The sequence below is a fragment of the Pangasianodon hypophthalmus genome, chromosome 24, assembly GCF_027358585.1.
Source record: "Pangasianodon hypophthalmus isolate fPanHyp1 chromosome 24, fPanHyp1.pri, whole genome shotgun sequence".
Classification (NCBI taxonomy): Eukaryota; Metazoa; Chordata; class Actinopteri; order Siluriformes; family Pangasiidae; genus Pangasianodon; species Pangasianodon hypophthalmus.
Genome location: NC_069733.1, coordinates 9,307,686 through 9,334,816, shown reverse-complemented (window position 1 = coordinate 9,334,816; position 27,131 = coordinate 9,307,686). Strand labels below are relative to the sequence as shown.

Sequence of the window (27,131 nt, the reverse complement as noted above, 5' to 3'; positions counted from 1 at the left end):
ACAAAAGTTATAAGGAATTACTATACAGACTTCGTGAGAATACTGAGCTTAATGGCTTCTGGTATATAACAGCTGTGTGTGTGTGTGTGTGTGTGTGTGTGTGTGTGTTATAGCTTAGATTGATTAAACTGAGCCAACGTGGTGAGAACAAATGCTGTTATAAACTTTTACTGTTTTATGTTACTGTTTTAAAAAGCCTAAAGTTAACTTTAAAACAGAGCTGAATATGTTTTGCCAGTATTTAATGTTCTACCATGTTTTATAGGTTAGACATGCAATTTCAACTTCCCTGTATGCAATCTAACCTAGTGGTTAATAGGGTTAATAAATACTTAGAATTATGTAGATGTGTCCCATAATTAAATGTGAACCAAAAAATAGGGGTTCTGGGGTAAAAGCCAGGTTTTTATGATGCTTTTGAATTTTGAAGACTTTTTGTGTGGGGGTTTCAAGAGTTTAATCACCACAAGGACAGCATAAACTGGTCCCTTTATGAGTGCACTCCCATGGTCACCTCTATGTCCAGTCTGAATCATCATTCACTGAGATAGCCAATACTGTGTCCATAGACCACCAACTTGATGTCAGTGATAAATGCATGTAATGGCAGGGAAATGGCAGAGAACATCACCAGGTGTCTAGAAGCGTTGCAGTGAGGTTTTCAGGGAGGCTAACTGCCCATTTGATTGTTGTTGATGAGTCAGTCTTTTCAGGGGATAGTCCCATCTTCTTTCTTTTGCAGGTTCTCCAAGTTAAATGGCAAACTTATTAAAACACACAGGGAGAAAATGACTTGGAAGTTAAATATGTATTGTTCAGGTTAATATGCAACTTTAATAGCTGATATGGTGAAGCTTAAAATAGAGGCTGATGGGGGCACAAGTATAGTTGCTATAATGTAAGTGATAACAGGATAACAGTTGCTGTGGTATAAGAGGAATAAAACACTTCAGGATTTGCTGTTGTAGAAAAATGATCAAAATAGCCATGTTTGAATGTGTGCTCAAAAAAGTGACAGGGAAATGGCCAGGTGTTGAATGTGTCACTAAAGAGAATGAGCTTGCAGTACAGCTACCTCCTGCCAAGTGCTGTTTACTCTAGTAACAGTACAGTGTAAACAAGAACATTTGCTAAGTTGGTCAACTACCCAAGAGTTACTGGACCAGCACAGAAATGGGCATATTTGTGAATATATAATTTATACTAACCCATGTTTTTGCCATACCAAGTCTCCTTTACATAATATTTAATAAAAGTTTTGGTTTCCAAAGATTCATCTGGAATTATTTAGCACATTTGGTTTTGCGTGAAATGCTGGATTTAAAGGTGCAGTCAACAATTTGTAACATTTTGTACTATTAGGCAAAGTTCTCATATTGCAGCAGCTGTCATTAAAATATACAAATTAAAGGGAAAAAAGTGTGTTGGTAAGGTGTTGGGCCTGGTAGACTGTGAAAGATCTAAAAGATTCCTTCAGATTCCCAGAGCACTGCCTAAAATGTCAATCCAAAATCTCCCATAGGTGTTCAATTGGGTTGAAATTTGGGGACTGAGGGCCACAGCATTTGAAGTACATCATTTTAATCCTCATCAAACCATTCAGTGAGCTCTCCTGCCATTGTGGATGGGGGCGGAGTTATCCTGGAAAAGACCACTCCCATCAGGACAGAAATGTTTCACTATGGGATAAAGGTGGTCAGTTAGAATAACTTTGTATTCATTTGCAGTGACTCTTCCCTCTAACTTTTTCAGCATGAAGCCTACTTCCAAGTTTTGGTTTTTTTTTGCCGCTAACTTTGACCAAAATTGCTGACTACACCTTAAATGAGGACAACAAGGACACAGAAATCCAGTTTTTCATAACACTGCTCCTTTTTTTAGGAAATGACACAATCAGAATGCCCTCCTTAACCTGAAACCACCTAAACAACTCTGATTACAATGTGTTTCTTTTTTGGCAGAAAACTTCTGAGACATGTTTCAGATGCTGCCCTCCCACCCAATCTTATTAACTCAATCGAGAGACCAATTTCTTGGGAATCCATTACCATTACCTGTGCCCACACGTACACAAATATACACACAAGTGTGTACAAGAGTTGCCTTATCCCACAACTACTGTGAAATTAGAAGCCTTGTTAGGTATTTCCTCCCATCAGACCCGGAATATAGTTAAGTCTGTTGGAAATAGCACAAGTGGTAATGTAGGATGGGTTCTGACTTAGGGGGAGACTGAGAAGAGGGACATGAAGAAGAGAGACAAAGTGATGTGCATAGGAAGATGACAGAATAGTGGTGAATGCAAAAGCCTTAGACTCAGGTCTGTGAGCTACGTGCGGCACACTCAGCTTCTCTCGCAGAACAAAAGCAGCCGAGGAAACACCCACGATGCTGCCGAGGCTGGAACCAGCTAGTTCAGACCGGTATCTGTTAGGGGAGGAGGAGGAAAGGGGGTAGAGGGAGAGCGAGAGAGAGAGAGAGAGAGAGAGAGAGAGAGAAAGTCAGTCTGGCAGTGTGCTGTACTCTCACTGATGTCATCTTTTTGGCCAATACTATTAATAGTTCAGCATTAAAGCTGCATCAGCAGTGGACCAGTCGTCTTGTTATGATTATGTAGCGAACACATATTGCGGCATGACTGCCATAGTACATGTATGACGTGGTTAGTAAATAGCTGTGGTTTGTACTGCTGTATTGTGCTGTATTGTCTGATATAATGGTATTGTATGGTATCTCTCCTCCTAGATTCAGTACAACTAGTCTCTGACAAGTCACACTTTTACGTGTCATTGGTTGTTTTCATTTCCTGCGTCTTTGTTGAGCCTAGCTCCAGACATAATTCAGGGTAAAGGTCAAATTATTAAAAAAAAAAAAAATACAAACTACGCATTTTGTCTCAAACACAAAAGTCAACACGCAGCATCAGAAGAGAACAGAAGAGAAGTGAGACCTCTGATTGCTCTGTGCTTTTAGAAAATTAGCCAACGGTGAGCCTTGAATCGAACGCCACGGCCTCGGTGCTTGATGACAAACACACATGCTGTCCTGTCTTCTACACAGGAAACCACCAGGACATCTCCTCTTCCTGAAGGAAGAAAACAGTCTAAGTTTGACTACTGTGGTATTATTATCACAGTGGGTGTGGGTGCGGAGGATGGGCATTTTACTTCTCAGTGAAAATGTGAGTAGGGCTTTGCAGCTCACCAACCACTGGGGCTAGCTGATTTCCAAAATAAGTATGCATTTCACTAATTAAAAAAAACACCACACCACCTGTAACTGTACACATTTTTAGATGTAAAATTCAAATGATTTAATTAATTATTGAATATTAATGTATTCTGTGAGATTGAAACTACATAATGTTACTGCTAAGAAACTGGGTGCATATCTGTGCAGTTTTCAATCCTGCTAAATTGAAGGGAAAATAACCATAATTCATTGTACCAACTACCAGTGATGATGTTTTTACCTTGGGATCTCATTTCCAATGCTATCACCAACCATCCATGTTGAAAGAACATTAGCTTCCTACCTGCATCATCATACACATCATACACCCGACACCACATCATTAAATCATCACAGTCTAGTTTATCCTCTTCTCATTTCTTGCATGCTTTGTCTTCCCTCACTATAAGGCTGAATGTTTTTACACCCACAATACCTCGTGTTTAGCCTACCTAAGCTTCTATGACACAAGAAACAAAATTATATAAAAATGTCCATATTTACTTATGAATGAATGAAGAAAAAATGTGTATCCTAGAAAAAATGTGTAACCTTGCCAAGACCGTGGGTTTCAAACAGAACTGAGTGACATTTGATGGTATCAATTTTTGTAGAAGTAAGGCATGGTAAATGCAGTGAAACGAAAATAATGTTATACGATATATGTAATACGGGTCCTTTAGGAACTTTTAATTCTGCTATATTAACATGTATCATTTAACATTATTTTATACATATTACAAGACATTTTTCAGTGGTAGACATGATTTTGGAGTAAAATACACAGATCAGATTTTAGAATTAGGGTTTTATTGACTGTTAAGCAAGTTGTGAAGTGGCCATTAGGAGGATTTTATGACCTGGCAACCCTGCCATTTAGGAACAACTCAAACTTTTCTCAAACTGGTTTGACTGTTGAAGAAAAAAACTGATCACAAATCATAATTCAGGCTGTTTGTACAGTGTCTTTGAATAACTTTAGTATGAAGTTTGTGTGCATAGTTACATTTCCTTGCAGCGTAATCGTGCACAAACAGCTCGACACCCCTGGAGGATTAGCATTGCAATTTACCTGTCTGAGAGCCCAGAAGCGGAAACTGGCCTGAGGGTGCAGAAGGCCCGACTCTTTTCACAGCTGTAAGTGGGGGAGGTGCTCTTGTGACAAACACAACAATCATGGCCATAGAAGACAAGAGGAGCGAACGTGTTCTAGATTTAACAGGGCATGCCTGAACTCCTTTATGATTCATATAGTGAGTTACACTAATTTATCCATTTAAAGGTTGTACAGAATTCATTGATGGTTTCACGGATCATGTAACGGAATGGAAATTAAATCTCACAAGACCAATGTGCCAGAGTTCCAAAGAATTCCAGTTCGTGTCAGTGATAAAGCCTGTGTCATTTATCTAATGTTTCATTGTTGCAGGATAAACACGCAACCACACATCAGGCTCTAACCTGCGATATCTTGCTTTTAGCTGTCCAGTCATCCTAGCTAGTCCCTGTCATCTATACGTCAGTCACAGCGAAGGGTCTGTAATGCATGAACTTGGCTATTTTAAGCCCGCATGGCTTCTGTCCTTTTCACTCAGCTTGTATCTGAGGAGACTGCTTCTCGACTCATCAACAGCAAACAGATCAGATTAATGTGAATGAGAAAGACTTGAGTCTTGAAACTTTCATAAAAAGTGACCTGTTGTATTTGCTACTTTTACTCACAACTTGAAGGAATTATAAGACAAATGAAAAAAGTCATGGCTTTAAAGAAAAAATAATGACCTTAATTGCGTACCCTGAGCTTTCACTAAGTTCCCTGTGTCACTCAGTTCTGGCTTGTCATTTGGAGGCTGATAATAGTGATCTGAGAAGAATTGTGAATGAGTCAGCTTTCAGTGCCTGCCCCTGAGCATCACCGTCACATTGCTGTCTGCTAATGATAGAAATCAGTGAGGAAGCAGCATGAGACTGAAGCCCACTGTCTCTAAACCCCTTTATGCACTGAAATTTGTTTAAGAAGACTGAACATTATTAGATACAAATTGGGGCCCATATATTGTTCAGTCTAGTTTAGACGGTTAATTAGCAAGATCTTATAGAGCAGCTAATTTAAATGAAAAATTATTCTTCGATATTGAATGCATGATGGCTTATCTCCACTCCCCATCTGCTTTATCAGACTGTCCATGCAATGAATTCCAGGCCTAGGCTGTCTAATCTCTTATCTATGGCCTGCTGTCATCTCCAGGATTAACTGTTATAGGTTTTGGTAATTGTTGTTATGTTGCACTGTATTATGGATCGTTCCACCATTTTGCTACACTTAGTTCTTTGTTTACATGCTACAAGCACATTCACACACACACATGAGCAAGCTTAAAGAGATCTGGAATTGTCATGCTTAAAAGTGAAGTGGAATACTTATCTGGATATACTACCTCCTCTTCCATTTCCAGAAATCATATCTGGTGTGTGGCTTAGTGCCTATTTTTATTTTATTCCATGTCACTCAAAGTCCATGTACAGTGTACAAATGAATAAGTACAGGACCTGCAGCGCTACAGGAAGCCAAAATGTGATAACACAGTTGATCAAACGTGTATGCAGCTAACATTATAGTTACATTGCCCTTATTGTTCTCCATGGCAATTTTATTAATGTTTATTTTATTAATATTTATTAATAAAATTAATAATAATGTTCATTAATGTTTGCGCTACTGTGTTATTGACGGTTAAAATAAGCATATATGTTTAAGCATGTAATCATATATTTAACCAATAAATAAGAGTGCAGTATTCTGTACGTACGTTTTCCCGCTAATAAAAACAGTAAAATAATAAATCACACTTGCCATCCCTGTGTCAAATTGAACCTAGTGTTATTGTTATTTACATTTTGCAGCATTTGGCAGATGCCCTTACAACCTTCCGATCAGAAGTCCAATGTCTTAACCACTGAGCTACCACTTAATTTGTTCCTTTTTCCAAAACAATTTACGAGACCAAATATATTGTGCTATACCTTAAAATCTCTATTGATAGTGACAGAACCACTACATTACATGAAAACTGTGGGTGTGGGAGAAGCATTACAGAGGCTAATGCCAGAGGGTTGCCTTGGTTATTTAATCATTCATGTCAGTCTATAACTGCTTTTACGCAGAGAACGCAACAGAGTATTAGATTAGATATAGAAGAAATATTAAAATGTAATTTCACTTAATGTTGTGCCAGTTATTTCAGCAAAGAAATGCAGTGTTTGGAATGCTGACAGCACATTCTGAAGAGACAGGGAAGTTTTTAAATTTTCTTTATACATTTTGGTTTGTAAGTCGACTTTAGTCCAGCCAATCATCACAGCCTGCAGATTTCATACATGTATGTATGAAATCATGTATTTTTGTAATATCCACTGAAATGTGGACAATGCCAACATGCAGTAGTGTAAAGAATAACGTTCTCCTTCATAACCTCAGAAACTTTGCTTCCATAGTTTTTACTGTCCATTTTGTATAAAAACTCATTGACTAGTTAGGCTGACTATCTGACTAGATGACTGACTAACCCTGCCAAATTGAGACAATACACCATTACATCACATTCCCAAGCCCTATACCCTCCCAATGTCCATGTTACGTCATCAAAGTGTAGTATGTCTGTGCAAGAGGGTCCAAATGAAACTGGGTAGCCAGAAGCTTAATGAACCATGGTAAGGCTCTGTGTGCACTTATTGCAATATACTGTATGCATCAGAGCTTAAACTGGTTAGTATCCATCAGCAGAGTGCTGTCTTTCCAGCAGTTCCTTTGTTGAGGTATTGCATGTGAACTAGTCTAAGCTACCTTATACCTTCATCTCTCCTGGCATGCATCTGCTTTTTCCTGTTGTCCTGTTCGTTACATAGAGTGTTTGGATCAATCCTTGGCCAGAGAGTGAGCCAGAAAGGTCATTAGGTGAATGAAGAGGTCCTCCTGCTTCCCACAAAGCTGAATCTAATGTTACTGATGTAATCAATTCAGTGAGCCTGGGAAAATAGTTCATATCAAGGAGAGGGTGGATTTGAGCTCCACTCCCCTGTTTCATTCACTTCAGCAGCTCGCTGGGGAACACTAGGTTGGCACAAACATGTTTTGTGCCTTAGCCTGTGTCACAGAAGTTGTCTTTATAGGCTGTATAAGTAATACAGGAAACGCTGTTTCTTTTCATTTCCTTTACTATAAGTAGTAGAATATTCATTATAGGAACTTTATTTGTAATATGGTATTTCCTTAAAGATGTTATGAGCCTCAGAATTTTTTGGTAGTGAAAGACACCATCAAACAGACATCATAACATGTTTAAACCCAATAGTTTGAAGAATAACATTTTTCTTCCCAAAATGAAAAAAGTATAGATTTTTCTTTTGATATGTAGTGAGTAAAAGCAGAGATGCTATGAGTAGAGACAGACCACTGCTGAAAAGGAACAAGTGATGAATAAATGAATGGGGGCTGTAATACATAGGTACCACCCCTCAGTAAAAAGAACCACTCTCTTTATTTTTTAGACACATTTACTTATTATTACACTGACTCAAGGATAGATATAAGGTGCTTTGCTCAAGCACGTGTATGAACACTGAAGCTGGAGCAACCTGAAAAACCATGTTCTTTCCTGTTATTGGGGCACAAAGTGCACAAATAATTTACACCATTTTCACCATTATTTATGCCATTTCAAATCAGGGTTTCAACATCATCTTGTTTATTTCTTAATGGTATATGTGTCATTCCCCATTCGATTAGATAGGGGGTAGGCAAATATGAACTAAAGCTAACTACTGACAAATATATCTTTAATCTTGAACACAATAGCTAGCATGATGCAAATTAATACACAGGTTAACAGATAGCTATTACAGTACAAACTGGATAAATACAAGATACTAGATAAATTTTAAATGTAGTTAATAACAGATAGATATTTGTGGCCGTACATATTGGGTCACCTTATCTCTATGAGTTCTAAGGAAGAATTCTTGAATAGCAAGAGCTCAAGTGTTTTTTTTGTTTGTTTTTAGTTTAAGACAAATGTGCTTAGATATTTGTGAACAAAAAGCCAATTGCATATGAATTACAGGAGTTTTACAAATGAATTCATGGAATACTCACCTTTCTGTTCCTCATTAGAGTTTATATTTTTTAGGAATTTTAATCAACTCTTACAAGCTGCCCGATGCAAAAAGTCACCTTATGTTTTTAAAACTATGTACATTGCAGAGTAACCTTGTACAAATGTGGGATGTTTTCTCTTGAGGTATAGTGAGGAAAAGTCAAAAGAAAGACTCAAGGCCAGATTATTTAAAACTCTATTTATGTACAGTGACAACACTGTTGATCCTTCCCACTTCTACCTCTATATCCCTTGGGAATTAAAATGTAGGCTGCAAAACCTCAGTGTGACACAGAAATTGTGAAGACTTACACCGTACCTGGGGGAGAGTTAACACTCTGGACCTTGCTGTTGTGTCCAGAAATGCAGCAGCACTCTGATGACTAAATCAGAGTGAGCCTTTGGCTTCGTTACCATTTATTACAGCTTGAGTCACCTACACATGATAACACACACCAGCATATGATCTGATCAGTATTTGGTCCTCGGGACTTCCTGGCTTTGTTTCCTGCCTCTGAGCCTCCCACATGTTACTCAGCTCTGTCAGTAATACAAGCAGGAAGTTGGCAAACCTCTTCAAATAACTCAGCATTTCCAGTTCATGCAGCACTTCTTTGAAACCTTTTGGAATTTTGACTCAGAGCTTATTGCAGTAATCATGCGAAACATGTTCTCTTTTGTTTGCGTCGTTCAGGTCATATTGTTACAGATTATAATCTAGTTCCCTTCCAGACCACAGCTTTGTCCTTTTCCAGCAGTACTGACAATTCAGTTATACAGTATTACTCTGTATTAAAAAAAAAAATCTGTATTAAGAAAAGTACCAGCTTCCAGACATGATATTAACGTCATCCAGGCTTGCTTTCGGTTTGCTAAGATCTTCAGTAATTTCCTGTAGCCAAGTTGCCAAACACAAATCAGATGTCTTAAATAATAAACCTGAGTGTGCGGTAAGTGCACTGTGTTATTCAGAAAGGAAGACATTTCTGAATATCCTCTTGGTGTGAAGTATTGTTAGTATCATGCAGTGACAAGGTGACAATTACACAACACTATAAGTGTTATAATAGCTAATTAGAGTGGCATTGTACTCTTTACACTCTGCACCCATTCACAGATCTGTTTTATTACACCATTATTATTTACACTGTAGAGAGGGGTGTAAAGCAGTGTCATTATCTGTATCTGTATCTGTGTCCTGATTTAAACCCAAAATAGGCACGGCCTAAACCAGAATGTTTTTTTCTGGGTTTTTTTTTTTTGGAATAAAATATTAACCTTACCAATCTGCCCCTGGAAACACCGGAAAACACTGCAGGAAAAACCCAGCAGTAGAAATGCCAGCACTGTCAGCATGGTTTGTGAATTCCGGCTCTAACATTTGAGACCTATATCAGCTACATCACTCAAGTTCATCTTTCGTCTTAACTACACACATTTACAGCACAGGACTGTTATTTTAATCATGCTTGTGCAATTATTGCTTTTGTTTATACCTACCTGAAACATTTTCTATTAAATTAATTTGGTTCTATTTCACAAAATATAAACAAACTAGTAGCCTAATTTAATCAACTTTGACTCTGACCAGGTAGTTAAATTACTAAGGATGAATACATGAACATTAAATGCATCATGCAGCGACTCACATTCACGTTAATGAATGAGATCTTTCTTTGTTCCATGAACTTCATATTTGACTCCTTTGTCACATCCATGAGCTTCATATCTGACCACTCAACAACATGGATTTTAAACTTCCCACTTATATGATTTTTTGTGCACCTGTTGCTGATGCCATCAGACCAATTCAAACACCAAATACCTCACAAGCAGTAATTCCCATATTAACACTGCGCTGTACCACTCAACCTGATCTTGCTATGATGGACCAAGCAGTAAATCTACAGTCTTATGCTCTGCTATATAAATCTGTAGCCAGTCATCTGTCACAGCACAGCACACTGTCATTTTGGCTAAAATGCCTCCATATCAGCCCAGATAGAACCCCTCCAGAGAGCAAGTGCATGAGTCATCTGCTTCAGTCTGCAATATTACAGATGCTCAGCATGCAGCAGAAGAAACTGCTCCTTTATAGTTCAGACAACTTCCCTGTCTGAGTCAGCTAAACAGCTGAATAATACTTTAGAGTGAGCTGGATATTAGAAAAACTGATTAGCCAGCAAACTGGCTATGATCAAAGCCATTAGTGTCACCTTGTGCTGATTTCTTTATATTTATCTGCCAGTTGTGATGTATAGCCAAGACTTACAATTTGATAAAGAAATGTTCATTTCCTACATAGATGAAATTTGGTAATAGAGTAAATGTCCAGCTGAAATCACAGTACACAGTGGCTTGGGTTATATGTGGGAAATCAAACCTATTCCCATTGACAAACCGAATCCCTGAATGAATGAAGATAAAACTGGTTAAGGATTAAAGTATTGAAGTATTATATAGCTCCTTTTGTTTAATATTTGTTCATCCTCAATAGTTCATTCTCTCTCTTACTTCTCCTTTCTTTCTTTGCTAACTGAACCCAGTGTGTATATATACAACGATCAGCCATAACATTAAAACCACATGCCTAATATTGTGTAGGTCCCCTTTGTGCTGCCAAAACAGCTCTGATCCATCGAGGCATGGACTCCACAAGACCTCTGAGGGTGTGCTGTGGTATCTGGCACCAACACATTAGTGGCTGTCATCCAGCCACAATCCAGCCACAATTTGCAATTTGGCCATCTGAGCAAAACCATTGTAATGAGATATTCAATGTTATTCACTTCCTGTCAGTAGTTTTAAATATATGCAATATATATATATATATATATATATATATATATATATATATATATATATATTATAAGAGATGACTGTATATATACAGTGTTCAGTTTGCAAAAAGAGAAAGGATATTATATTATTTATATATAAGGATATATATTATTTATTTGTTGTTCTGTGTCCAGACACGCTACTGGCTCTGCTTTATGCAGGATGATGCCCTGTAGAATACTGGATAAAATATGGCCTTGGCTTCATGGTCTCCCTTTTTAAAAATGTACAAAATACATAGCCATAAATCATTTAGCCATGTTCTGAGAGTTATGAGGAACTATGCCATCGAAATGTCAGGGTGAAAAGTGTCACTGAACTGATCCATGGATCTGTATGTATGTGTATGTGCAAGTATTTCCTGCTGAATAAAACCATGAATGTCCTCCTGGCCCAAACTGGTTTATGGCCATTTTGTTTGACTTCTTGGTAAAGCTGCTTCTTGGTTTTGCTGGTTGTTTTGTTTGTAAGCAGTATTCATTATGTAGGTCATGCTGGTCACCAGCTGGTTTTTTTTCAGCAAGCTGTGTGTGTCTGTGTGTAAATTCATTCTGAAACCTTTGTATAGACTATACACCATAAATTCCTTTATGCATTAACGTGTCTCCCTCTTTCTTTTTGCCTCAGATTTGCTTCCTGGTGTCAGCATTCAGGGGTCGAATGTTCTCAGATGACAGCTGTGCCACCCTAGGCCTCTTCTTCCACTATTTCCACCTCAGTCAGTTCAGCTGGATGCTTATACAGGTAAAAACAGAAAACTTACTGTTATGCAAACTTTTTAGTAGTTTGCATAATAGTAATTTAATGACATTGAGGATAAGTGGAATATTTTATTGAAAATAAACTGCTATTAAAATTTGTATGGGTATCCATGAGAGAAAAGAGAAATGAAAAGCTAAATTTCCTTCAAGGTTTATTTTTATAGGTTCACCACATGTTTGGTATGTGCATCTCTTTATCTTTGTCCTTTTCTTTCAACCATCTGTATATCTTAGTAGGAAATTAAACTTCTCAGAATTTCAGTGAACCACTGGCAATCAGATATCAAAGGCATCAGAGATTAAATGTTTAGCAACCTCTAAACTTCTAGTTGCTTATGTATTATTCTTGGCCTGACTAATTTCTTCCACACTTAACTTAGATATCTTCGAAGTTTAAACAGGAATAGTGCCCATTCATTCCCTGTCCTACTTATCAAACACGTGGTTTTACACAGTCCCATGCACAACTTGAGCTACGTGTATTTCTGCTTGCACAGCAGTTGTGAGGGAGTTGTTTGGACGTGCCTGCGGCCACCTCTCCCAAATCCTCTGCCAACTCCAAGAGCACCTACCATTCTTCAGCTCTTCTCTTCTGTGAACTAATATTAGAATTAATGGCAACCTTAGGCTAGATTTTTGAGCAATCCTAAACTGTAATCCTCTGTGTTATTCTCTTCATGTCTTATTAGGTCACATCACTCTGTACTATATTTCCTAGTATTGTTGTCATTCACATTTTGCCCTCTCTCTCCCTTGCTTTCTGTTTGCCTTTTGTGTAAACTGTTTGCCTTCCTTTATCCTTATCTTTCTGTAGGGCAGCACTACATTTCCATCTCTACTTTTAAAATACAATCAATGAAGACCATTGATTTGAGAGATCCCTGCCTTTTTTATGAATCAGATATCAGTGTTTAGCCAGTGAGTGCCTGTATTTGTTTCCAATAAATCAGAATTGGGTGGCAGAGAATCATTATGGCAGGGTGACAGCCATATGACGTAAATGCATTAGGGGCTCTGTAGGCATCATCTAGCTTTCATTGAGTCAGTTCAGAGTTTCACAGTGTTGAATAACAGGACACTAGTAATATTCTCCTTTCAGTGAGTTTTGTCCAAATGCCAGCACAGCAAAAAAGGTTTTAATGTGTCAGGTTATGTCATAATTTCTAGGTTTTGTAATGTCAGGTCTTGACTCCAGCAGTGCTCCATTTCTAAATTTCTGAATCCAGAGTGTCTGCTGTTCTTAAAAATTCTTAAATTGTCTGAAATCACATTTTACAAATTTAATACCTTAATAAGTATTACTTAGTCTTAAATTCAAATATACAGTATGTGCTCTTAAATCTTTTGATACAAACATTTCTTAGACGTTTTTTTCAACTCTCTACCATATCCATAGTGTGTACTCGGTTACTATGGACAACAATTTCAATATGTGCTTCCTGGTATTCATAAGATAAAGCCTGTAAAATGGAAAATCCATAATCAGTGTGGCCTTTTAAGCTCGTTACGCCAGAAATGACAAGACAAACTCAGGTGCAGTTAGAACTTTTGAATTTTAACTGATAGCTAACAGGTAGCACACTGCTACCATAGGACTACAGGCTGAAATATAGCCATGTACTGATAAGGTTATAGTTCCGAAATGGCACAAGAAAGCATAAATATTATATTTTATAGTTTCCAGCTAGGAAAAAAAAATACACTTTGTGTACACATCTGGTGTAAAAGCCATATTGTTTAACATAAGCAGCAGTGCTGTAGTGCTCAACCCAAGCACCTTGACACCTTGTTCAAATGTACTATCACACCACAGTCTTCTGCTGTCTACACTGTAATTCTAAAAAAATAAAAATAAAAAACAAACTACAGATGTATGTATCAGCTGGCATAATGGGCAAATATTAGTAAATAATAATATGTAATGTTAGCTATGTTCTTGTCAAGCCAAGGTACAGGGCTGCAAATTAGCTAGCAGTTGTCACTAATCTAATTAACAATCAGGAACACAACAATGGTATTGACTTAACCTGAAACTTCAAGTCTGTGGGAGAGAGGTCTGTCAAAATCATATATGATCATGAGCTCTTGTGTGTGAGTGTGCGATTTTTTTTTTTTTTTACATGATTATGGTGCCCTTTATGTACTGTAACATATATTGCATGTGACATACAGTACTATATGACTCTTACTGGCTTTTACAGAGCTTTAGCGTATGTGATCACTAAAATAAACAGGACGTCCATCCAAAAAAAGATTATACACAGACTTGTACATTTTTTCCTTTCTAAATACCTAGAAATGTGAGGTTTTGTATCATCACTGTAAATTTGGTCTTAAATTAGACATGAAGGGGCATTAAAATGTCTTTAGAAGTATTTGATTTAACTCAGTAACACCTACAGACACATTTGAATCATATAAATATTTAAATACATGTTCTAAATGCTGTGAACCTTGTACTATCAGCTGAAATCCAAGAGTAAAACTCCTACAGATACTCAATGTCAAATGCAAATCTTAACTCGGAGTTGCAAATGAGACTGCTACTGTCTCATACACCATTGCAAGTTACATTGCTTTCTTTAAATAATAAATTCACATTAAATATTTGGAGACATGACAATGAGGGTACTTTTGCCAATTTTCCAGATTTTATTCATCTTGTATGTTGCGTTTGCCCAGGCTGTTAACTTCTGGCAGACCCTGGTGATGAATGACGAACACACAGAGAGACGCTATCTGCTCTACTTCCTGCTGAGCTGGGGACTTCCTGCTCTGGTCATCATTATCCTTGTCACGGTGCTGCTTGGTGGTTACAGTTGGAGCATTCATGATGTCTATGGACTGGTACAGGGAGAGCTGTGAGTGTACTGTCACATACAACAGAGTCCAAAAGTCCAAAACCAAGAACTGTTTTTATTTCATCACTTATTAAAAACAATAATTCAAGCTACAGTACATTAATCCAAGTTGTGCTCATTTTGTATTAAATTAGGATTACGCAGAATCTTTGTGTATAATTAGGATCTTTGTGCATAAATTAAAAAAAAGTCATTGTAAGTAGTAGTGATGATAATCAATTATACACAGCGGATAATATTAAAGCCTTAAAGTCTTAAATACACTGAACATAGTTAACACCATGTTATGACAATAAATGTGTTAACAATTGAATGAAATGCATTTGGCATCAGAAAAAAGGTTTCAACACAAAGTAAATAGTGTATCAACAGGATCTTCAAATATTTAGATACAGTTATAATTTAGTAGCAGGATTCCTTAAGCATTAATGAATTTCCTTCATATTTTATATTCTTTATTAATCAGTGTCAGTTGAATCAAATGTTTGAGAAGTGACGAAATAAAACCACTTCTTGGCAGTGGACTCTACAAACATGTGTCTCACGTAGGTCACCACCTCACACCTGCCACACACACACACACACACACACACATACGCTGTAGGCACACAATGTTCTTTCTCAACCTTAAATGGGATGATTAATCTCACTTATCCTGACTGGTAGAATAAGTACTTCTTTTGTTGTTAGTGCAAGTGCCCTACCCAGAATGAGTGGAGGTGGGTTCTGCCGTTTGTAGGGGTAGTGCGGCTATTTTTAGTTGCTCTGTGGTTATGAGGTCACAAGTCATGACTGTGTATACATTCAGTTTCATACCCGCCCAGGCTCAGGTAATAGTGAAGAGCTTTAGTTTCTCCCTCCTCCCTCTTTCGAGCAACATTTCTGCGGTCTCCAGGGTGGCTACACTCCCTGCCTTTGCCGGAAAGGTAAATAACCCTCTCTTGGTGAGACAAACAAGTGATGTCATCTCACCTCATCTCACATGGCTTTCCAGTTCCCGCCTCTTCACAAGGAAGCAAGTTTCAAGGATGTGTTTTCAGAGAGGGAGCTACAGTATGTACCATGTCTCAAAGAAGCTTAATCAGAGAAACATGTTTTTACGCATTCTCGTTAAAAAAGAAAAACAGGCATGTTGATAGGACAGCTATGAATTTCTGTTCTTATTTAGTCTATGCTAGAAATAAGGACTTTGTATCATTGGTATATATGTATAGTGTATATTGTATGTAGTGTACATATTATCACAAGTAATATCATGAATTTGTGTATTAGACTATTATGTATTAGAGTTCAATAACTGAAAAAAAATCTTATAAGGAGACTCTCTCACATATTAAAATCATCTAGTACAATCAGTTTATTGTTGCAAAGGAGCAACTTATTGTGACATTTTGTTTTAAGTATGCAAAATTGTTGCTCTAAAAACTTAAGTATACTTGTAAATGTAAATCTTTAGTGTATATCCAGACAGATCACATTTAAAGGAAAAAACATCATAAAGTGTCTTAGTAAGGTGTTTGACCATGATGAGCTGCCAGAACAGTTTCAGTACACCTTTGCACATAGTCTCTGGAACTGTACTGGTGCGATGGACATGATTCACTCAATTGGTGTTTTGATGATTGTGGAGGAGAGCGCTGTCTAACACGTCACTGTGACTGGGAACCGCGAAGGCCATAGTATATCATTTACGTCCTTTTCGCACTCATGCCCTGTGAATGGGAGTGCTCATCCTGGAAGAGACCACTCCCTTCACGATAAAAAAGTGTTTTATCATGGGATAAAGGTGATCAGTCAGAATAACTTTTTATTGATTTGCTGTGGTGCTTCCCTCTAAGATGACAAGCGGACCCAGCCCATGCCAGCAAAATTCCAACAGCATAACAAAGTCTCCGGTTTTTCCTTAATTTATCACCTGTCTGTATATTTCTTGTCCTTTATAACTTTGCAGAGAAAAAAGCAGGTTGAATGTTTTAATACTTTATGTTAAATCCTTTTTTGCATATTTCCTGTCTGGAAAACCACAAGGAACTGGCTGTTCACTTCACTGTACTGAGCTGATTGAATGGACCCACATAGCTGCTGCCAAAAGCTCTTTGCTAATATTAAGCTTTAAATCATTAGCTACCTAAGTTCGGATTAGGCAGAGTAAATTTGTTTGCTGTTCATAAATGTTAGAGCAAAGCAATCACTGGGGATGCTAAAATCTTATAGTATTAATATGTGATGTGGTGGAAAAAGTACAAAACATACTGACTTGTGTAAAGGTACTCCTACTGTAGTAGTAATTCACTTGAGGAAAAGGAAAAGTAGTGATCAAGAAAATTACTCAAGTAAGAGTAAATAAGTTTTCTGATGAAAAACTACTTGACTAATTACAAATGATTTTCACAACTAATATTCTATATCTGAGGAATGCATTTTTGAACAATTATATTAACTATGCAAGTGAGCTATGCTGAAGTGAACACCACCTCTATTATCAACAGTATATACAGAAAGATAAAGTTAGCTGGATAGCTAATTTAGCCAAATGCTGTTGGGGTTTCATTACCTTGCTAGGTTTGTTAGCTAGCTAGCTAGCTCATGTTAATTCATACATGTTTCTAGCTACATAGTTAGCTATCTGGTAAAGATGCCCCTTATACATTATCCTGAGTGTTGCCTATAGGCTATAGCAGCACTTAGATGTATTTAACACAACAGGCAATCGAATAGCAATGTTACATCTTAGGATTAATACAGAACATTCATACACTAAAACATCAAAAGATCTGTTTAGCTAGTCTAGCTCACTCAGCTAGCTAATAGCTTACCTGTACATGTTTCCACAGGTTGGCTGTTGAGCTGTTAAATGCCAGTATCTTTACTGGTTTTGACTCACATAATTTTCAAACCATTATTGTGCTGTTTAGCAATTGAAACTGAAGATACCTGATAAATTGGGCCAGGGATGTTCATCAGTCTTTAGGGCCTAAGTATTTAGGGCCTTTGTAGACTTTGTAGGCAGGAAACTGCTTTATTTTGATTAGGTTTTGAAATTGAATTGTTTTAACTTACTGTACTTACTGTACTGTACTTTAAATGTAGCAAAATTGAATATTTTATTTTTTACAAAACTCAAGTAAAAGTACTATGATTTAATTATACTTAAAAAGTACCATTACAGTAAATCATGTACTCAAGTACTGTAACACAAGTACATGTAGCTCAATACTTTCCACCCCTTGCTAATAACACGCCATGGAAAAGATGTCAGGATGTCAGGACCTCTTGACGTGTATTATTTTGCTTTGCTTTTTTATTTTGTTTCCACTTTACTTAAGAGGTCAGGACTTATTAAAAGTCAATCATTAGTAAGTCATTACAGTTTTATTATAGAGTATATTATGGATTCCCAGTACTCTACACTGATATTTATGACATGCTGATTTATTGTAGGTGTCAACACAGTGGTGTGTAAACTAAATCCCAGAGAAGCTTTTCAAATCAAAGGTACTTTTCGATGCGATAATGCCCCTACATCTTTCATGCAGTATGTAAATATGCATATGAGTGGAAAGCATTTTGTTTACTCATGCAGTGATTAAGAGCTTGCTTTCCTTCTTTCACCACTCCCTGGGGAGGTTTATCGGGCAGTGTACGTCAGCTTGCTTTGTGTGACCTCTGTGTTTTCTTAATCTGTCCTCAATCTGTCCCTCTCTCCACCCTTTATTGTTAGGCAGCAGGCCTCAGTTATAGTTACAGCACTACCTCAGCATCATTCCATCCTCCCCGAGTGGAGCTAATATTATGGCAAAGCCATGGGACTCCACAGTCGCCACTGTGGGATATTTGACCTTCAAAGTGTAAAAAGAGTAACTTGTTTACTTCTGCGACTTGAAGCGTGAAACATAAAAGACTAATGCCACCCTGGTTCCACTTATATTGTGGAGGATTTTGCATTATGCTTGTGCGTGAATGTGAAATAACATTCCATGTTTGGATTATATATAATATAGTAGCAATATCTGAGTTCTCCTAGTCAGACAGAACCAAACATTAAGTTCAAAAAGGGTTTTCATCCTTCCATATAACCTTTTGCATGCTTTGAATTCTAATACAGATATAACATAACATTCATCTCTCCCCTATAAAAATGACTCTGGGTTTATTTGTTAAGCTTGTTGGGCCCTGTGAACGAAGGGCTGGTCCTTACTATTTGGACATCCATCACGTCAAAACAAAATCAGCCCCCATTGCACTCCCCAAGCTTTCCCATGGCAAAGGCCAGTATGAGGCTTGCTAATTGCACAGTGGTGAAAAACAAGTGCAGATTGAAAGAAATTCCTGAGATAAAACAGGAGGATGGGAAAGTGTCAGAAAGAAAGAGAGAAAGATTGTATAGCTACCCAGGAAGCAGAAAATTAGGCTGAAATTTGGCATTGTGTCTATTTTTCAGACATAAACAGCAGTCGTGACCTTAAGGCAAGCAGATTTACACAGCACAGACATAGACAGCACATACACACTGTATACCACACAGACATACACAGCACAGGCATGCACAGCGCATAAATATAACACACAGGCATACACAGCACGTACATATAACACACAGGAATACACAGCACATACATATACCACACAGACACACACAGCACATACATATAACACACAGACACACACAGCACATACATATAACACACAGACATACACAGCACATACATATACCACACAGACACACACAGCACGTACATATAACACACAGGAATACACAGCACATACATATACCACACAGACATACACAGCACATACATATAACACACAGACATACACAGCACGTACATATAACACACAGACACACACAGCACGTACATATAACACACAGACATACACAGCACATACATATAATACACAGACATACACAGCACATATAACACACAGACACACACAGCACGTACATATAACACACAGGAATACACAGCACATACATATAACACACAGACATACACAGCACGTACATATAACACACAGACATACACAAGCACATACATACAACACACAGACATACACAGCACATACGTATAACATACAGACACACACAGCACATACATATAACACACAGACATACACAGCACACACGTTTAACATACAGACACACACAGCACATACATATAATACACAGACATACACAGCACATACATATAATACACAGACATACACAGCACATACATATAACACACAGACACACACAGCACGTACATATAACACACAGGAATACACAGCACATACATATAACACACAGACATACACAGCACGTACATATAACACACAGACACACACAGCACGTACATATAACACACAGGAATACACAGCACATACATATAACACACAGACATACACAGCACATACATATAATACACAGACATACACAGCACATACATATAACACACAGACACACACAGCACGTACATATAACACACAGGAATACACAGCACATACATATAACACACAGACACACACAGCACATACATATAACACACAGACATACACAGCACATACATATAACACACAGACACACACAGCACATACATATAATACACAGACACACACAGCACATACATATAACACACAGACATACACAGCACATATATATAACACACAGACATACACAGCACATACATATAACACACAGGAATACACAGCACGTACATATAACACACAGACATACACAGCACATACATATAACACACAGGAATACACAGCACGTACATATAACACACAGACATACACAGCACATACATATAACACACAGACATACACAAGCACATACATACAACACACAGACATACACAGCACATACGTATAACATACAGACACACACAGCACATACATATAATACACAGACATACACAGCACATACATATAACACACAGACACACACAGCACGTACATATAACACACAGGAATACACAGCACATACATATAACACACAGACATACACAGCACGTACATATAACACACAGACATACACAGCACATACATATAACACACAGGAATACACAGCACATACATATAACACACAGACATACACAGCACGTACATATAACACACAGACACACACAGCACGTACATATAACACACAGGAATACACAGCACATACATATAACACACAGACATACACAGCACGTACATATAACACACAGACATACACAGCACATACATATAACACACAGACATACACAGCACATACATATAACACACAGACATACACAGCACATACATATAACATACATATAACATACAGACACACACAGCACATACATATAACACACAGACATACACAGCACATACATATAACACACAGACATACACAGCACATACATATAACACACAGACACACACAGCATGTACATATAACACACAGGAATACACAGCACATACATATAACACACAGACATACACAGCACATACATATAACACACAGACATACACAGCACATACATATAACACACAGACACACACAGCACGTACATATAACACACAGACATACACAGCACATACATATAACACACAGACACACACAGCATGTACATATAACACACAGGAATACACAGCACATACATATAACACACAGACATACACAGCACCTACATATAACACACAGACATACACAGCACATACATATAATACACAGACACACACAGCACATACATATAACACACAGACATACACAGCACATACATATAACACACAGACACACTCTGATAGCACTTTGTTTCTATGACTTTGGTAAAATAATTTTCTCTGTGTCTCTCTGTATTTTTTGGCTTCTCCCTCTCTCTCTCTCTCTCTCTCTCTGTGTGTGTGTAGGTGCTTCATCCCGAATGTGTACACAGCTCTCTGTACAGCTGCTTTCATTCCTCTTAGCTGTGTGGTGGGAGTGTTGGTGGTCTTCATCCATGCTTACCATGTTACACAACAGTGGAAAGCCTATGATGATGTCTACAGGGGCCGAACCAACAGCTCAGGTGTGTGTACACTAAGCCTTAATGATATATACACTCACCAGCCACTTTAATAGGAACACATGTACCCCTGCTTATTCATGTAATTATTCAATCAAATTTGTATTATATTAGTCTAAATTTGTATATACATATGTACTGGAAAACTATATAAGTGATATTTAGATAGCTAAATACATTAAAGCCCAGGTTAAAACTCTTTATTCAACACTATAAACATTCCTGATCATGTTGGTCACCATTATTAGTAGCCTTTTATATCTCCTGTATTACAACAAACTAACCTATGAAACAATGCCTGCCCTTCAGGAAGAATTAATCCATGTTCATATTCGTCAGTAGGGCTGCTGTGCTCTTAGCTTTCTCAGTAATAATTACAACACACAAGGCTAATCCATAATCACACAGCTATTTTAACAGTGGACTACAGACCTGTCACTGTGACTGCTTTGCACATAGCATGCTGCCACAAACACACACACACACACACATTCACTTTGACTTATGAGGCAAGACCCCAAAGCCTCTAAACAGCTGGCAAGACCTCAAACCTCTGAGCCTGCAAACAAACAGTTGTGTCTGATTACTCTTCAAACCAGAACAGATTTACGTATTTAGATATTACTTTGTCACTGCTGTCAGAATTATTCAGTGTTAAACCATTATCTTCTGTTCAACAGTGACCTAGGCCATCTGTTTTAACCACATTTTGGGCACAAAATGGCTGCTAATATATCCTATCCTCATAGTAGTTATTAGCAATATAGACAATATTTACTGAAATAGCCAGACAAAACTGACATGCTTACATGCAAGTGTGCTCACTCTATTTATGTTAAAGTATTTAAAAAGGGTCATTTCATAATTCTGCAATATAAAGAGGATTGTTCATATTTGTTAGACAAATCAAACTAAATGAACTAAACAAACTAAATGACTAAAGACAAATCAAACTAAATGAACTAAACAACTAAAGCTTCATGTTGGAAAACTTATTTTAGGCAGTGTTTCACATAAAAAAATCAGCTTGAGCAGAGCAAAAGGGATAAATTATTCTCAGATCCTAATACACAGATGCTTCCAGACGCCCGTCTGTCTGTAGTGACGAGGTCAGTAGTTGACTCAGCCTCCCCCCTCAGAGGCAGCGCTGCTGACTCAGCACTCCACAGCATACTGCCATCTCACATGCAGGAGAAGGCAAGCTTGTGGTCAGGGCAACCTGTGTGCAGAGAGCTTGAGCCAAGGCTGCTCAGTGTACCCTGTACTATTGAAAACTGTCGAAAGAGCAGCTTTACCCTTGAGATGTGCTGATAATCCACCATGCCAAACCTTCCTTACCCTCAAAACAACTTCTTCATAACTGAGCAGTGATCTAGCCTTTGGGAAGGGATGTGCTTTGGGAACGCTCTGTGGAAATAATTACTATATGACAGCCCTATTTTTAAAGATTTAATTTGCTGATTAGAAGCTTGAGAGAAGTGGAGAGCTTACAAAAACATAGAAGATGTTTCCTGGAAGCACCCTGGACTTTATTTGTTTATGTCTAGCCTTCTGTAATGATCTGTGGTTTGTTGTAGCCTAATAGTTATTACTATGTTAGTTTGCTCCTAAAGCAAACAAAGAAGCAGAATGGTTTGGTTGTGTGAAGAGATGCACGACATACTAGAAACTTTGTTGATGTTTACTGCAAGTATTCATTTTCTGGGGCATTGGTGGTACTCAGAATTTCACAATTTCTTTGGCTTGTAATGACCTAAGAGCATCCTGTCCTTTGTAATAATAGCACAAAATGGATAGCAAGTAGCCCTTTGATTGAAGCTAAAAGGGTTATGTGTCATTATCTCTAGTTTACAGAATAAACATGCGCATTTGTCACCATATGATCCATTTCCATTATGGCTGCCAGTGCTTTGTATGTGGAGTACTGTTATCTAATGGCCCTTTTAGTCATCACATCAGAGTTGGGCTTTCTTCCAGTGTGTGGGTTAGTCTTCAAAATATACAACTATTACAGAAAAGTAGATAAGAAATTGAACAATGGCATCATCTGTGGCGTTATGAAGAAGCAACAATAACAAATTTAAAAGGAATAATAAATTGATGAATAATAAATAAACAAACTGTACTATATACTTTTATGTAGTAATTAGAAATCAGTGACTATCTAAAGTACACATACATAAATGTGTATCTTCCTTGGAAATGCTCTGCCAAGCCTGTAATGCAAGGCTTTTGGAGCTGTATTGCCTTCTGTCTTGTCTTCAGAAACTGAGATGCATACCCAAATGGGTTGAGGACACAAGGGCATTATAATTTTCAGGTTTTTATCCTGTTGCTAGGTGATGCATTGATATATTTGGCTGGATCTGGGGCAGCACGGTGGTGTAGTGGTTAGTGTTGCCACCTCAGATGTCCAGTGTGCTTGATTCAGCCTTGAGAACAGGTTACTGTGTTTGGGCATGTTCTCCCCATGTCTGTATGGATTTCCTCTGATCTAAAAAAAAAAAAAAAAAGAACATGCTAACAGGCTGATTGACTTTGCAAAATTACCCGCTAGGCATGAGTGAATATGTGTGCATGTGCATGGTGTCCTGCAGTAGACTGTTGTGCCATCCAGGGTGCATTCCCACTGATGATTAGATCTGAACAGATTCTCCTTTATACTCTGGAATTTATTCTGCTGCCTCTGTCAGATGAGCCATGCTTTGGTTCAGCACCAATTTCTCCACGTCTTCCTCATCCCACACTTTGGCACATGATATGAGTATAACTGATTTGCTCCTGTTCATGTACTTATCTAGATTCTTCATGCTATCCTGCTGTAATGGCCTTGAAAATGCATGTACAACAGCTGATAAAATCTAGTGCGGCTCTTGCATCTGTTGCATTCCTTGAGTGAAAGAGCAAGCCTTCAGCTGATAAAGAGGAACATACTGAAAGTCCCTTTCAGCTGTACCTGCTTTGGATGCAAATAATCTGTGGACTGACGTCAGACCAGATCAGATTCCTGGATGTAGTTTCAGGTGCTAACAAGCCAGGAGGCCGTCTAAGCCAGAGTTACCCTACATACCCTCAACCTTACCTGCTGTGATTCAAAAAGAAAATTCTTATAATGCTATTAACACAGTTACGTAAGAGGAATAAGTTAACCAAGACGGGGTTTATGGCTAGATATCTATCTGAATAAAAGGGCTTTTTGATAGGGCAGACAGTTTTTGATAGTGAGCAAAGAACACGTCTGTTTTTTTATGACTGTAATTGTACTTTGAACTGAAATTGCTCTTATCTAGATTTACAGTAACGACTAACATTTGAAGGTAAATGAGAGAGGAAAAAAATTAAAGTGCTTAGGCAAAGTGGTGCAGGTTGTTTCCCTAGTTGTTAGCCTAAATATTCATGCTCTTATATAGTTTTAGATTTATTTTAACGTGATTAAAGCTATCCGTGGTATAACAGCAGTCTTGAGAAAGCAATTCCCCTCTGTGTTTTAATGTATTCATTATTGAAAGGTTGGTTAATTTTTTACACAACTTTGGCATCAGCATTAAACTCAGCTATAAACCAGCTAGAAATATAGACATTTGACTCTCAGGCATTTTGATTTTTGATTGCTTAAGACACATTCAAGCCAAAGCCATATGTTGCTATATTCTATCTAGTCTGTTTGTCTTCTAGTGCTCAGAACACCATCTGTTTGAAATTACTCCACCATTATGCTTTTACAAGCCCATTTAAGTGTTTGTATCACACACTAAATGCACTTATTATATAATGTTGTTTAAGTGTAGTTCTGTCATTTATTGATTTCCTTCTATGGAAGCAGTAGAATGAAGAAAGGAAAGCCAACAAGTCAACAGAGAAATCACTGACTGCTTTAGTAGAGAACATTCATGCAATCAGCTGCATCTTTATCATGTTCAGTCATTAGTCTTTACTACAAAAGCAATAAACAGAACAAGGGCAATAGGAGCTCAGAATGGATGGAGATATACAAAGTAACTGAAGCAAAAATGGAAAAAGCAAACATTCACTGTGCACTTGTCAGGACAAGTTGTCATTATTATATATCCTTGATAGCATCTTTTCTGCCACTTTGTACCTTGCACGTTTTCTGGAACACAAGCTTCGAGGACTATGCACTGAAAACAGTCTTTCAGGTTCATTGCAGGCATGCATGATGCATTGCTGATCATGGATACACAGGAGAATTTGACTTTTGCGTGACCCAGCGTTTCGTGTTTTGCATAACGCTTCAGCAATGTGTTATTAGTTTACCCCAGAGAGACAGCAGGAATTAGGGAACATGGTGTATGGAACATCTGCTAAGAGATCTGTTGCCGCCAAGAACACTCCCCGTATACCCGGCCCAGGAAGAAGAGCGGGATGTCCAAATGCCACATCTATTCAGCTCACATAACCAAACGGACAGATCAGAGTAATTGTACATAGCAGGAAGAGAATCACTGTAATCCTTATCTTGGGTGTTCTTCTACACTTGCTAACCTGTGTACTTACTGTTCTTCTGTATCACTTTTCATCTTCCTTCCAGTCCTGGTAATAACACATCAGCATTTAATGTCATGGGAGATTATATAACCAAGACTTCTTTCAGGCTGAGCTTAATCTGAAATCTGAATAAACTTTGCAGTAGAGTCTGTGCATTTCTTCTTCTGCAGACGTTATTCTATTCACTAATGCTTCTCTTTGTATACCTAAAAACCTAAAATCATGGATTAAGTGGCTTTCAGTTCTTCTTAAAAGCATCTTATTTTACTCTAGGAAAGCCTTTTCACTGTACTCGCCTGATCACACATTTCTTCCTCCGCTCCCTCCTACAGAAGTTCCTTTTCTTAGTAAAGAAAGAATCTGTAATGCTGCACTTGAGAGGAGATTTACAGACAATGTATAGAGCAGATCATATGACCATGGAGTCTCATGGGTAAACATGTTTTTCTTTTAAGCGGCAGCTCTCAGGTCTGTTCTGTCTGTGTAGAGAGATTACTCCTCAGGGTTTTGGGAACATGCTGCTTCTGTAGAGGCCAATTCCTGACCAAAAGAAAGGAATGTGCTTATAGGGATGGAAAGCAAGGGCAGGCGACGAGGGAGGGAAGAAGAGATGTTTTGGCTGAAACAGATGAAAAAGGAAAGGTGAGGAAGGCTCACCTTCCTCTATTTACCTCAAGGATGATTGATGTAAATAGAGGAAGCATCAGAGCAGTGGAAGTAACACTTCCGTACTAGCCCAGTGGGTAAATGCTGACTTTTGCAGCCTGT

At 37.9% G+C, this 27,131-nt stretch overlaps 1 protein-coding gene across 2 annotated transcripts in view; it reads left to right on the top strand.

Annotated features, from left to right (window-relative positions):
• The window catches only part of adgrv1 (adhesion G protein-coupled receptor V1), a 131,437-nt gene that overhangs the window by 90,180 nt on the left and 14,126 nt on the right, over positions 1-27,131 (top strand). For both annotated transcript variants that reach the window (XM_034299190.2, XM_053228924.1), the window contains 3 exons: positions 11,853-11,969; positions 14,669-14,847; positions 21,703-21,860. In XM_034299190.2, the coding sequence (XP_034155081.2) occupies positions 11,853-11,969; positions 14,669-14,847; positions 21,703-21,860 (454 nt within the window). The remainder of the gene's footprint in view (positions 1-11,852; positions 11,970-14,668; positions 14,848-21,702; positions 21,861-27,131) is intronic.